This window comes from Cotesia typhae, unplaced genomic scaffold (assembly GCF_013202065.1).
Source record: "Cotesia typhae breed Kobodo isofemale line unplaced genomic scaffold, CoteBio_Ctyphae contig_11, whole genome shotgun sequence".
In the NCBI taxonomy this organism is placed as follows: Eukaryota; Metazoa; Arthropoda; class Insecta; order Hymenoptera; family Braconidae; genus Cotesia; species Cotesia typhae.
Window position 1 is genome coordinate 1,724,164 of NW_027423711.1, and position 15,549 is coordinate 1,739,712.

At 25.8% G+C, this 15,549-nt stretch overlaps 2 protein-coding genes across 2 annotated transcripts in view; one reads left to right on the forward strand and one right to left on the reverse strand.

Moving 5' to 3' along the window:
* LOC141528649 (uncharacterized) overlaps nt 1-15,549 on the reverse strand; it is a 28,547-nt gene that overhangs the window by 8,468 nt on the left and 4,530 nt on the right. The gene's annotated exons all lie outside the window — the stretch shown is intronic.
* Nucleotides 1,508-15,536, forward strand: LOC141528687 (carbohydrate sulfotransferase 11). Its single transcript, XM_074244865.1, has 7 exons — nt 1,508-1,839; nt 2,769-2,941; nt 13,643-13,903; nt 13,969-14,202; nt 14,357-14,536; nt 14,738-14,895; nt 15,430-15,536. The coding sequence occupies exons 1-7, from the start codon at nt 1,827-1,829 to the stop codon at nt 15,515-15,517; spliced, it is 1,107 nt and encodes a 368-aa protein (XP_074100966.1). The 5' UTR covers nt 1,508-1,826; the 3' UTR covers nt 15,518-15,536.

The following is a 15,549-nucleotide window of genomic DNA, read 5'->3' on the forward strand; positions in this document are numbered from 1 at the left end:
TTGCATAATAGGCATTCTATGATATTTTACATAATCGTATATAATAATATCGTTTTTATACCAAGTATTTTAAATTCTTTTATTAAAATGTTATTCAAAGTTTTATTTTATGGTTTTTATTATTCTTTTTTTATTTTTTTGAACGAAGAAATTTCGAGAGAATTTTTGACTGATTTTTAATTAAATATTTATCACACTTGCTGAAAATCAAATATAAATGCCCGATTTCTTTTTTTTTTTTAACTTTATTGAAATTTCTTAATTTTCCTAATTTCTATCATTTTTTTTTTTTTTTAATTTGCCAAACTATCTTAAAATATTAATTTTTTTTCTTATTAATCATCAGTACACAGAAAAAAAAATTTCTTGAACCAAGAAAATCGCAAGGAAGACCGAAGTTATTTTGGAGCAAGAAGAAATTTTCTTGGCTTAAAAAAATTTAACTTCGTTCAAAAAATTTTAACTTCATTCAAGAAATTTTCAATCTCCCTTAAGATTTTCTTGATTTAAGAAAATTTACGCTTGACTCAAGACTTTATTTCTTTCTGTGTACTCTATAAAATTTCTATTTATTATTTGCAATTGAAAATTTCAGTAATCATCAAATTTTTCAAACCAATCCAAAATCCACAAAAAAATAAGTAATCTATTTTTTACTAATCATTACATTATCTTTAACTAAATCCTAAAAATTTTTATAAAAGACCTAAAAAAATTTTCCATCATCCATTTGCTAAATATATTCTCTCCGTTAAATTATCCATAATTCCAAAAAACTTTACTTCCTCCCTATCCTTTATCATTTAAATAAAACATTTCATTCTTAACATCCCTCAGAACTTTTCTTTTCACCATCCAGCTCTTTCATCTCAAAAAAATAATCTTTTGATCCACGGATTCTTATCATTATCATTCATATTCACATTCATATAATTCCTATTCTCCCAAACTATTCATTTGTTTATTTTTTTATTTTCATTATTTCTTTCCAACTTCTATTTTCTCCTCCAAGATCTCGAGTTTAATCCTCTACCTCTACTCGGCAGTTTCCACTTTCCGGTCGTATCATTTTCTAAATGAAAACATTACGCTTGCGCGAGATACATCCAGCGGTAAATCGACCCGCGAAACAACCAACCAATCCCAGAGACTTCTTATGTGCCTCATACGCATGTGTATATTAATGTTCATCACATCACATCTATACCCACGTAAATGTACAATCACACACCCGTACCTAGACGTAAACTTGTACACACCCACACTTGTACTCAAAATATTATATATGTATATATTCAAACATATGCATTCTCATAATACTCATATATTGTACGCGGGTGGCAATGATGTTCTTATTGTGGATGTGTAGAATGTGTTTAAAAGTGTACAGTAGTAAACTATTTGCTTTACTCTGACAATCAGCGCCGTGGTCACGGCAGACGCCCGGCGTCGACGTCGTCGTCGTCATCCTCGTTGTCATATAATGTCACTTACACTCTAGCTGCATTACTTCGACTCGCGTATTTGGCGCAGTTACTCTCAACCCAACAGTGAACTATTCAATATTGTCGAGGATGTCCGCGTGATTAAGTCGTACATTACTCCTCTCTTATTATTCTATCTTCTGGATTTTACTTTTCAACCGTGTGTCAAAACTTGAACATTTACTTAAACTTTAACAACCCGCTAAACATGTAATATGTAATTTTATAAATATTCTTCAATATAACACTAATTCAATTAAAACTAACCCGACACTCAACATTTGTTTTAAGAAGTGAATCAAAATTTTAAGTGACAAATGAAATTTTAAATTTGACCCGTGTATGACCGGAGAAAGTAAGTAAATTATTTTTTTTTTTAATATTTAAACAGTAACCTGTTATGGAAGACATTTAATATAAATATTTGATATTGATATTGATAAAAGCTCTGACATGTAAAGACACTTGAATAATTTCGCGACATAAGACATCGAGTTTTAATTATCGAGTAAATAATTTTCAAATAAATAAATAAATATATTTTATTTAAATTATCTTATTTTTTGTTATTTCATGGAATGAGTAATGAATTAATTAGCAAAATTATAGTGTGTGCAGAGAGACAGTATATATATGTTTTGCAAATTACATACATACCTATCAGTAGGAATTAATTAAGAGAGGTGTGTATAATTCTCTAGTATATTACCGAGAGATCTCTCTTTACATTACGCAATTCCCAATTATGCGTTTGATTATTATATATTCACGTTTGTTTTATATTTTCAATAACTCTAATGCAAATTTTTAATTTAAATTTCAGTGTTTGAATGAGTATTATTAAATATCTAGAGCTTTTTATTAAAAAGTAAAAATTAATAATTAATATTGATTTTTTTGTATTTATATTTACTGTTTAGTGTTTAAATTGGAGCACTTATGCAACAGCTAAGACATCAAAAATATGAATAAAAATAAACAAAATTTAATTACTTTAATTTGTTTTTTTTTTTTTTTTAATTATTTAGAAAAGGCGGTTGTTATTGTTAATTTTAGAATTACTGAAAATTTTAACTTAATTATCTGATAATTGTAATTTAATAAGATATACTGTCACGACGAATTAATTACGAATGAATAAAACATGTGCTTAGCATTTTTATCAAATAAATAAGTGTTCAAAATTTATGTAAATAAGCAAGACCGGTAGTACGATTGTTGTTGATTGTGTTATATGGTAATAATATTTTTGTTTTTAATTTTTAATTTATTTTTTGGTTTTAGTTCGATATGAGTATCGTAGGAAAAATAATCACCGAGAAAAGATGACATCACGCAGACATGTCCTCGCGGGCATCCGCAGGACAATTATTGTCGCTGGTGTCCTTGCACTTATCATCCTTGCACTCTCCAGTCAAGATGGTTCGAGCAATAGCCTTCAGCAGTCGTCGCCAGAAGTAAGTTCTATGCTACTGTCGTTATCATTAAATCTGAGACGTTAATTAATAAATAACTAATTGTTTTCTTTCAATTAACCATGAATTATAAATATTGACGATGGGTGTAACCGGAAGTTCTTGGGTTCTTGCGAAATGGGCGTGAAAAAAATAACATTATTTTTTATTTAACAAATATTTCTTCTTTAAGTCATTTATTATTAATGATTTATTTATTTTTGCAAGACATTTATTGCTAGAAAAAATTTAGTTTTTTTAATTTTCGCGCCTTTCAATGAAGGACAAAGTGACAATGCTGGAAGAGTGACAGAATTCTAAGATTACAATTAATTTCTCAGTTTTGAATTCAAGCCCAAGTCGCGACAATTAAAAAAAAATTTTTTTTTAATAAATATGAAATTCTAAATTAGAAATTATAAAATTATATAAATAATTTTAATAAATTCAAGTAATATACGTTTGATTATTAATTTAATAATTTCTAACAAGAGAAGATACCCGATTTTTCAAGTTTCAGAGTCTGTCGCTTCAGCAATTTCGCGCAACTCCTTCCGTGACTCTATAAATAAATTGAAGTCGAGTAAAAATAAGATATAATTTATTTTAAGCATAAAATAAATTTTCCAAAAAAAAAATCCGAGCAAACTTCCCGACCGACGATTGAATTTCAAGATAAAATATAATCCCCGAATAAATTCTTATTACCAAGAGCTTTATTCAAACTGATCAATTTACCCGGCAGATAACAGTAAACAGTTTTAAAAAAAAAGTCACGATATCTCCGTTGCGACGTCTCGATTTAAATGAATCTCATAAGCGGAAGAGTTTATCAGCCCTCAAATCTTACTGAATTCTGATACCAATCAAATAATCAATTCCGATACTTCACAACCGCTCTTCTTTATCTAACAATTATTTTCAAATATTGGCAATCGAGCAATTTCATTTTCCATTCAGATGTCAATTAACTCTAACTCATAAGAACCATTCTCCGTATGAGTACTTATTAAAAAATCGATTTTAATTACTTAGAATTTCAGAGGCTCCATTTTTTTCTTTCATTTTCCACTTTATTAAAAAAAAAAAAAAAAAAAAAAAAACTCTTATTCAAGTAAAAAAAAATTAATTGAGTGTACATATAATTAAAGTTTTTCATTTAAAAAAATTTCTTTCACTGCTTTTGAACCAAAAAATATAACAATTCTTTATGAATAAATAAATAGATGAATTCTACGTACTTGAAAGTACAAAAACGGTTACAATGCATCTGAATAGAAAAAAGAAAAAAAAAACACTGAAACGTATGCAATTTCAGCGAGTCATGTATGTCAATTGGTTATTAAAGTAAATAAACTAAAGCTAGCGTACAAAGAATGAAAAATAGTATAACTACAAGCAACCACGTCAAATAAAAAATATAAAATTGCTTTTATTTGCTAATAAATTTTCTATACTAACTTTACTACGACAATTTATTACAAGAGAGGGGGAGCTACAGAACATGTTGGCTGATGAAAATAACCGCTGACTACTTGTCAGTTTAACTATCGTTGTTATTCCAGCGCTTAAATAATTAATAGCTTTTCATGTTAGTATTTAGCGCTCTCGATTCAAGGAAAATATAATTTTTCATCTTTACTAATAAAGCTAAACCGATCCTACACATCTTTTACGATAAAATTAACACAAATATAATCTCCGTCTATTTCCTCCATGAAAATTTTTTTTTTCGTTACCGAAATAGATTCTCTGAAAGTCGCTCGTTCACAAACTTTAAAAAAAATGTAATATTATATTAAAAAGTCACGGAATTTATTTTAACGATCATTATTTTAACTCATTGAGATTTTTTAGTTGGATCTTTTTTCTTAACTTTTGTATTATATTGCATAAAAAAAAATATATAGCAACAAGTAAAAAATTTTTAAATTTTGAAACTAAATGTTTTGTTCGTGTTCATTGTAGGTCAAAGCAAAACATCAATTTCTTTTATTTTTATTTTTATTTTTCTCCTCTTATGAGAAGTTGGCACGATACTACGCTCGTAAAATATGAATAGGTTTCAAGATAAAAAAAAAAGTATTTTAAATGTAAATAAAAGTGTTTTTTTTATTTATTTTTTTTATCAACGCCGCTGGTCATTGGAGCGACTGCAGCTGAGTTTCGGGTGCGCAGGAAATAAGAAATAGTATACAATGCATAATTTATAAATATAAATAAACATGGAGGATGTGAAAGTAAAAGCAATACTAAAACTAATCTCGAAACTAAGACTTTAGGCCATAAAATCTAAATAGATCATGAACATCTCGAGTTGGTCCAACGAACACCGACGCGAAAATTCTGCGCTCTGGCACTATTCCAGACGCATTGCGGCAGGTGAATAGCAAATTCACGACAAGATCTACTATTATTCATCCTCATAAATTGAAATCATTCATATACAAATAAATTTGATTGATTCGGTAATTATTCAACAATTCACTTTGTACTAAACTCCACACTTATTCATCTCGCACAGTAAAAAATTTTTCGTCATTGTGTTGAGTGTTAAAATTTGTGTGAAGAATATTACACTATAGTGAGTAGAATGTGACATTCTCATGTGTTAAATCATTCAATCAACACACGAAAATGTTAAATTCTACACACTAGAGTGTAATATTTTACACACAAATTTTAACACTCTACAAAATGACGAAAAATTTTTTACTGTGCACCGTACAGAATCAAAACTTAACATGATAACATGTAACATATTTTAACTAATACAGGGTGAAGATTAAAAGCTTATTTTCAAATTTCCTGATTTTCCTGACTTTGAATAAAATTCCAGGGCCAATTAAAAAAAAAAATAATAATGTTAAATTTTTCAATTATCTCACAAAATAAAATTTTCATCATCATTTTAAATATAAAATATCACGTGAAGTTTTTTTTTACTATAATTTTCTAAGTTAATCCTTTCATAAATTTTTGTTTAATTAAAAAAAATAGATTCAATTGAGTAAAGTACCTTAAAATACAACAAATAATGTAAAAGTCAATATTAAACCTTATTTATTAATTATTTCTATGATACTTTTTAATGATTTTATCATTGATCACAATCTTAAAAAAGTTTGGAAAATCCAAAAGTGCACGTCTCAACGCTCATTCATCACAAAAAAAAATTAAAATAACATAAAACTGTTAATGAGTTTATTCATTTTGCAATTAAATTACATTGAATCAGACGGTAATTTTAAATAGGTTATTGCTCAAAATTATACTGAAGCGAATGAAAAAATAAATGAACTCAAAAAATGAAGTTTTTTGGGCGTTATCGTAACCACATACATCATCTGCATATACAGACAACCCGACATCCACCGAAATATTTTTTCAAAACGTTTTTTTTTTATACTATCTAGAAAAAATAGTTTTTTTAAAAATATCTACTGTCGTAAAAAAGTGTTATTGTTGATATTTGTCAACTCATTTAATACTCGAAGCGCGAAAAAGTTAACTTAAAAGCAATTTAAGTTGAGATAATTGCTTGATCTTGAGAGAGTGAGAATAAAGCACTCCTTACGCTTCGCGTTGAGTCGTGCAAAAATGAAAATTAGAGAAGTTGAATAATATAAAATAATATCAATCATCATTTACAGCATTATTTAACAGCATTGAAATAGTAGATTTAAAAAAATAATTATATTTAATAACTTTTTTAACGTTTATTCAAAAATGATTAAAAAATCAATGGAAATATTAAAAGATTTAATAAAAAATTCTCTGACTGAGATTGATATTACCTGACTTTTCTCTTGAAATTCTAGATTTTTCAAGTTGATCGTCACTTTTTAATACTAAATTTTTGCCATCAATAATTCTTATATATTTTTCCATATTTTTTATAAATTTTCTTTTTATTAATTACTAAGAAATTTTTAACAAAATGAAAATATCTTGCAATAATAAAGTTTAACTATATTTTTTTTATAATTGACCGTAAAATTCATAAGCTGAATACTTAATGTGAAAAATAAGTTTGAATATGTTAAAAAGTTAGTTTGTTAATATTGTAATTTTTATAATATAAATTTCTAATATATGTACAATAATTTTTTTCCTACATGAATAAAATTCTGCATACAAAATTGGAGTTTTCTTTGAGGATAAAAAAATGCATTTGAACTTCAACAAAAAAACTAAATATTTAATTGAGTTTTAAGTTTCAAAAGTCGAATTATCTCGTAGAAAATAAATTTTATTATATTTCATTTTTAATATTTGTCAATCCATTCGTTTGCTTGAAAAGTTTATTCAAAATGAAGCTGAAATATAAAAATATTTAAGCAAAAATGTTTACATGGTATAATTAAAAAGATTCATTATCTGACCGAATTCAAGTTTATAATTTCTTAAAAATATAAATTAAAAAAATTTTTACGATAGAATAAAATGACAAAGTATGATGAAAGTACACTATAATTATTATAGAACCCTTAACTCTTTGTGTTAAAAATAATCAGTAATTGGAGCTTCTCAGACAAATGCGGACAAAAGTAGACATGTAAAAGCATCAACTAAATGTATTTGTTTTTTTGTATAAGCATCACGCGAATACTTGTAAACTGCATAAAAATCTTTTGTATATGAAAATGTTTACAAGTAGGTCAATCGATTTTCCAAAATATACATCACCTAAATAAATTTAAAGTACAATGAAACTAAAACATTTTTATACTAAAAAAGTTAATCTTGCAAATTGAATAGTTTTTTTAATTTTTTTTTTTTTTTTTTTTTTTTTATTTCTTTAGAACGTCAATTTATCTGACATTAAATCTCAGTGAAGTGATGGAATATTCTTTGAACTAAACACGATTTATTAAGCACGGAAGAGCGAATCCATCGTAAGAAACAAACAGCACATTAGAAATTAAATGAATTATGCAAAAACGAGCCTTGGTAATTTCGTCACGTGGCTGTTGATGATGAGCCAAGTAAAAAAGATAAAATGCGGGTTTATTTATTTAACACCGCACCGCGTCGGGTACAGAATGTACTTATCGTATTTACTCACTACATTTATATTATATGATATTTTAATGAATATATACATTTCGACCTTAACCTTTTCCTGATAGACACGTGACGCATAATCTGATCAACACTTCTTATTATATTACGGACATGTATATAGCAATACAGCGATCATCATTAATCATTGACATCAGTTTTCAAATTACATCAACCCTAATTCTTCCTATTTTTTTTTTCTGGCGACCGTCTATCATAAATTTTTATTATTTTCTGAAATAATATGAAAATACTTCGATAATTGCATGTAGATTAACAGATAAACCCTCTGTACATGTCTATGCATTTGAATGTTGCTATAGAATGTGGCCCACATTCGTATTGTTGCAAGGTGGACTCCCTACTGTATGACGAGAATCAATAAACGGAAGGCATCAACCACCATTTACATTATATGCTACTTGAGAATGTCTACTTATTTCCTAATCATATTTTTTCGATGGTTATCGTGTTAAACAATGTACATAATTACTACTACATAAAAGATCGTTTCTAAATTAATTAAATTATTTTACACGGTATGTTTTTTTTCATACTATGATAAGCGAGTTATTCAATATTTTAATTTAATTAAACTCGTGTTATTATTTTTTTTTTTTTTTCATTAAATTTTTACTTTATTTTGAAAGAAACTAATTTTAACATCAATTTAAATTTTTTAATGCGAAAATTCTTTTATATGCACGTGTAAAAGATTAACGAGGATGTTAATTTTTCTAAAAAATTTAATTATTCGTTTAAAAAAAAAAAAACTAAAAGTAATCGGATTTCTACACTGATAAAACGGTTAAATTAATTCAAAAGATAAAATCTTGAAACAAGAAGATCATTTTGAAAAATTTTCTTATCTTGAATTGAGTAAAAATATTCTTCAACCACAAAATTTTCCATCATTTGAATAAATTTTACACAGTTCAAGAGCTTTCTGATATGACTTGAGAGAAAGAAAGTCTTCAAAATGATTTTTATAGTTTAAGATTTTTTTTTTTTTCGGTAATTATTTACAAATGGAGTCAAACATATTTTTGGCCATATCTAGGTGAAAAATTAACATTTTTTAATTTTTTTTATCCTGCTTGTTTTAACGGCGGATTTATGGTGGCGGTATCGAAAATATCAAAAAATTAAAATTTCGATATAATAGCTTTTTTGCCTTAAAAAGTTGAAAAATATTTTGGCTCTTATGTTTTTGGATAAAATTTCAATTTATATTTTTTTTTTTTAAGTACATAAAAAAACGAAAACTTAAAAAAAAAAGTTGAAAATTACAATTTTTTTTTTAATTTATAAATTTTTGTGAAAATTTATAAAATTTGGTAAATTTTTGATAATCAAATTTTTTTTTAATTGTTCATTTTTTTATGAATTTTTCAAAAAAAAAATAAATCAAAATTAAAAAAAAAAAATTTTGTTAAAAAAAATGTAAATTATAATAGTAGACCCCACTTGTAAGTAATTACCTTTTTACCTTAAATTAAGTGATTTTTTTCATCAGTGTATTATGTTGTATCAAAGTCAACAAAATTCGATTGAAAAATTCAATATTAACTCGAAATAAAATATAATAAAAAAAATAAATCCTAATCACATAAGAATATGAGTTTACCTTTAATAATAAAAAATAAAAAATTTCAAATATTTTACTTGATTACAAAAGAGTCTATAGAAACAAGCATGTAAATACATATCTCATTATTCATATAGATACACATGCGGATTTAAGTACACACGACACGTGAAAGTATCCAAAGCAAGCCTATGATAAAAGAGATCTGTGATATAAGTCAGATATCGGCAATTCAGCAAAGATAATCGCCACTGTACGACCTCGCTTTTATATATATGATATAACATATTGCATATTGCACACTTACATTACTTCTATCTCTTTGATACTACTTTACATACATACCTACATACGTACGCAATATATATTAATACATATACTTAATACAAGCTCTGGCAGTGGTTATACACGTGGACTTCAAGTTCACTTGGCAAATCGAGTTGTTAAAATGAATGCATATCTGTCCAACTGATTTAGATTTTATGCCTAGTTATTTATACTATTATATTTATATTTTATGACTAATTTAAGTTACACATTATTTCAGTGTGACTTTAATTAACTATTATTAATTTAACATCATTATCATTGTGAATGAGTCATTAACTTGAATATTGATGGAACAATGCATTAGTTCTTTTAATTAAAAATTTTAATTTAATTTTATATTTATTAGAAAGAAAAGAATTAGTATATAGATATTGAAGAGGTAAAAAAGATGGCACTGAAAACTTCAAAATTAATTTACACGATATTCAAACTAATTAGTTTCATAATTACATTTATTGATTTGATTTTTTACTTTACACTCTGGAGATTAGATGACACCTCTTCAAATACAACCGCCGTAACCCATTAATTATAAAAAAAAAAATTAAAAATTTCTTGAAGATTGAATAAAATTCATAATTTTGAAATGTTAAGTCAAGAGATAATAAATAATAGACACTTTATCATTCGGATATCAATAAACTCATGCGATAGAATCAATTAAAGACAATTGAACAAAAACCGAGTTAATTCAATTGATCAAAAGAAATTAAGCAACGAAATTTACCGGAAATTGAATTGAACTAATCTATAACGAATGGTACACTAAATTTACTGTTAATTGATTATTGTGATAACCAATTAAAGCTGATAAATATTTTCTGATAATTGCATTTTTTTGGAAGAGGGTTAAAATGAGACTTTATATTCGCTTGAATCGCGTTTCAATTTAATCGAACTTGTATTTACTGATAAAATAACACAATTTAAAGCAAACATTCTGCTGAACAGAGAAAATTTAACTTAAATTCGATTTCAATATTGAATTAGATTGGAAAACACAAAAGCTCGACAGTTAAACTTCTTTCGGTTCATCTGCAATTGAAGCTAGAGTATATAACTATAATGTGCGTACAGTTAACTAATTTCTAACTCGAGATTGAGAATATAATACCACAAAATATATATGAGCATCTATTTTTTTATAAAATGAAAGTGGAACATTCGATAATGATGAACAAGAAAAATTCTATAAAAGACGAAACTTATTAATACCTTCACATTTGATATTTGCTGTTCATTTGTAGTCAATTCATAGTTTTTTTGATTCACAATATACTCGAAGTAGTTTGATTACAACTAAAACTGCTGACGGAATTAAAAAAAAAGTGAATTGTAACTACGTATTCACAGCTAATCTAATCAATGAACTATTCACGTCGAAAAAACAAATTCAATTTCAAAAATCAGAGGTTTTACCACCGGTTTGCGAAAGTACTACTCGAGATTTAATTGACCTATTTTTTTCTTTAAAGCTACAGATTATTGATAACTTTAGAACGTGACTATGAAAATTCAATTTTTACATAATAACGTTAATTAATGAAGGGTTGACAATGTTACCAAATTACTATCGATGTTACTACTGTACTTGTTAAAGAAATATGCCATATATTAATCGGATAAATTTTTTTATACCATAAGTCAAGTTAATGATCGATAAAACTTACACTGTTAACTATACAACGATTTAAACATTTCGTATTAATAAAAAACAAATGCGGCTTCTTTTGATTATTTTATTTTTTTTCCAAAATTAAAAATGTTTCAAAGCTCTTGTCTAGGGTGTTAATTTTTTTCAATTATGCACCGAATTAAACCTGGAATGTAGTCCTTCTAAAACTACCATAAAACGAAAACTATGACAACAATGGAAAATTTCAAAGTCACGGTATACTGACATCAAATACTTCGTTGGATATTTTTTATACAAAAGTAATTTAATTTAATTTTAATGAAATTTATATGTTAATTTTCGGTTATTTTTCTGTCAGTTAAAGTGGTACGAAGCCAAAATAATTTTCTATGTACTTAAAACGTTAAGATCTTATAAAACTCGAATTATGAAAATCAAACTCTAAATAATAACTTTTCAATTTTTATGATTTTTAATTTCTGTATCGGAAAATTGAAAAAGGATGGTTAATGATTTAAATAGTTTTATTTATGAGAAAATAAATTTGTATTATTTTTTAACACGGTACTGACATTTTCAGTTTAAATAGTAACTGTAATTTTTTCATTATGAATTTTATAATTTCCGATATACGGATCATTTAAGCTAGTCTCTGAAATGCTCTGAAATTTATCCTTCATTATTAAAAAATAAATCAATACTTGGTTCAGATTATCAAACTACGGTACTGACAAGTAAATTTATGACGTATCTTTTTAAAAATTGAACTTTATCATGACATTAACTCTTTTGACTTTTTCATTTTTGAAAATTTAATTTGGGCTTAAATTAAATGTATGAAATTCATGCAATACCATCCATACATGAATACTAGTGAGCTGGAAGTATTGTAAATATTTATTCAAATATTGAATGAAAAATAGTAACTTGAAAAATAGTAATTTGAAAATTCACAAAAAGAAAAAAATATGAGAATCGAACTCGGATCTCCCTGATTACTTATCAGGATATCGGAAAATTGTTTCATTTATTTGTAAATTTGAAATTTTCCAATTACATTGACTTGAATGACATATCACTAGGCATAAAAACTAGCTTATTGATACACTGATAGAAGGATTTGTTTATATTTAATAAGCTTTATTAACTGATAATCAATGATTTTTTAATATCATAGGATTTAATAAATATTTATCAACAGTTGATAGGTAATTTGTTAAGTACAATTTATTAACTGTTAACAAATATTTATTTAAAATAAAAAGCAAAAATAGCAATTTTCTTTTGACACTTTTTATAACACTGTAGCTGGAATAAATGATAATAATTCAATTCACTAAATAAATTAGCGTTTTTAATGTTTAAAAATATAGCAGATAATTATGAGCTGTGATAGATTTTGGTATTTTACAATAAACGAATTCACTCAACAAAATATTTATTAACTATTAATAAATATTTGTTAACTATTAATAAATACTTGTTAACTATTAATAAATGTATTTTCCTCTCAAATAAATATTCATTGAATGTTAAAAAATATTTATTAAAATTTAATAGATTAAATAATTGTTTTCAAATAAATCAAATTATTAATAGTTAATAAATCCTTCTATCAGTGTAGAGACTTAAATAAGTACATTAAAAAAATTAAATTGATTCAAGAAAAAAAAATTTTAAACCAAGAAAATCAGTTTGAAAAATTTCATCGTCTTAAATCAACCAGAAGAGTTTTTCAAGTAAATTTTACCTGATTCAAGACGATAAAATACTTCAAAATGAGTTTCTGATCCTATATTTTTAAACAGAAAGAAAAAAAGTTTTGAGTCAAGCGTAAATTTTCTTAAATCAAAAAAATCTTAAGGAAGACTGAAAATTTCTTGAATAAAGTTAAAATTTTTTGAACGAAGTTGAATTTTTTTAAGCCAAGAAAATTTATTCTTGCTCCAAAATAACTTCAGTCTTCTTTATAATTTTCTTGATTCAAGAAATTTTTTTTTCTGTTTATTCTTGAATCAAGTACATTCTTATCTAGTGTATACTATAATAATTGTTAATAATATCAATAAACTTTATTAATTTCCAGAAAGAAACGGCTCAATCGGCAGAAGAAAAATTACTCGAGATGAGTACAATGGCTGAGACTGAACAACGACTAATTGAAAGACGTAAATTACTGACAAAAAGATGCAGCGAAAGTGGCTTAGGCCGCCCAGGAAATGACTCTATTCACAAACCTAATGCATGGGAATTTTTCGTAAACCGTGACTATCACCTTATTTGGTGTAACATATTCAAAGCTGCATCTACATCCTGGATTTATAATTTCAACCGGCTGGCAGGGTATGTATTTCAACTCTTCACCATATTAATATTAATAACTAATAACATGAATAATAATTTTAGGTACAGTCCACAATTTTGAAAGCATCTAAAGCGGTACCAGTATCTTTAGCAAGACAAAGATACCCGAGACCGACAGCCGAAGAATTATCACGATATTTAAATGATAGCGTGAGCTTCCTTATAGTCAGACATCCTTTTGAACGTCTTCTTAGCGCTTATAGAGATAAACTCGAACAAAGTTTGCCTAATACGCTTCACAGTAAATTAGGCGTACGAATCATAAATCAATACCGTTATAAGGTGAGTTAATAATAACTAATCACCAATATAATAACTTAGTTATTAATTAGTATCAGAAAGTTAGTTTCGTGAAGTAATTATCATTGATATTAATAATTTATCTTTTCCGATTAAATAAAATGACAAACTTTTTTTTTTTCTTAATTTATTTAAGGACTTGAAACATCGCACGAGACGCGGTCCTCGTTACCCGCTCTTTGAAGAGTTTGTAAGATGGTTACTGTGTGAATGGCAAGCTGGTAATGAACTGGATATGCATTGGACACCGATATTAAATTTCTGTACACCTTGTCAAGTTCGATTTGACATTATCGCTAAATTTGAAACGCTTCAAGTAAGTTCGATCGACGTTATAATAATTAATAATAACATGTAATACGAAAATAATATGAAATTATTTTATAATATTCATATTAATATAATTAAATTACTAATTCTTTGTGGATTATTAATGTTTGATGAAAAACGAACGATACTCTGTGTTGATACCAATGTTAATTTCGATTATGTAAGTAATGAGTATTTTGTTTCATAGGATGACCAGAATTATATTATTAAACACGTGCATTTAGAGCATATGATAAAGCCAGAATGGAAAAATCCAGCGCGAGGTGCTCAAACAAAAGACGTTATGAAAAAATACTTTGTGCAATTATCCAAAAGTCAAATAACTGATCTTTATGAAATGTTTAGGTATGTTAATATTTTTTTAATAGTTTTGTAATTGAACTTAAGAATTCTTGATCATTAAAGTTTTTGATTCAACATTATTGATAGGTTTTCAAATTGAAAAATTAAAGTTTTCTAACAAAATTACTGAAGTAAATTCAATAAGAACTTTAGTGTAGAGTTTTTTTTTTTTTTTTTTTCAAAAGTTTTTTCAACTTCTAAGTTACGAAGTTTACAAGAGTAAAATAATTTTTTTTTTTTTTTTTTTTTTTATTAACAGATAAGTAAATTAACTTTCGAAAATTTTTTATTTTTATTCGTTTCAATTTTAAGAAGTACATTATTTTGATATTTAATTTAATTTTTTGTAAATATGATAATTGAAATTTATTTCATATTTTTTAAAATTTTATTTTTATTAATGCGTTATTTTTTCATGAAAAAAGTAAAAAGTTAAAAGTAACTTTCAATACTTTTTAAAAATAAATTAATTTGCAAAACATCAATTTTTTAATTCACCGCAAAATATAATCGACTATTAATAAATATTTTTTACAGATATGATTTTGAACTCTTCGATTACTCTCCAAAAGAATATCTAGCCATTGGAAAAGGCATAACTATTCCTTCAGATTGTAAAAAATAATAAACTTAATTTATTATTATTATTATTATTAT

Excerpts from the sequence above, each read along its gene's own strand:
- LOC141528687 (XM_074244865.1), top strand. Across the intron at positions 13,904-13,968 it reads TCAACCGGCTGGCAGGGTAT|TCCACAATTTTGAAAGCATC; the intron begins GTATTTCAACTC and ends TTTTAGGTACAG. Across the intron at positions 14,896-15,429 it reads GATCTTTATGAAATGTTTAG|ATATGATTTTGAACTCTTCG; the intron begins GTATGTTAATAT and ends TATTTTTTACAG.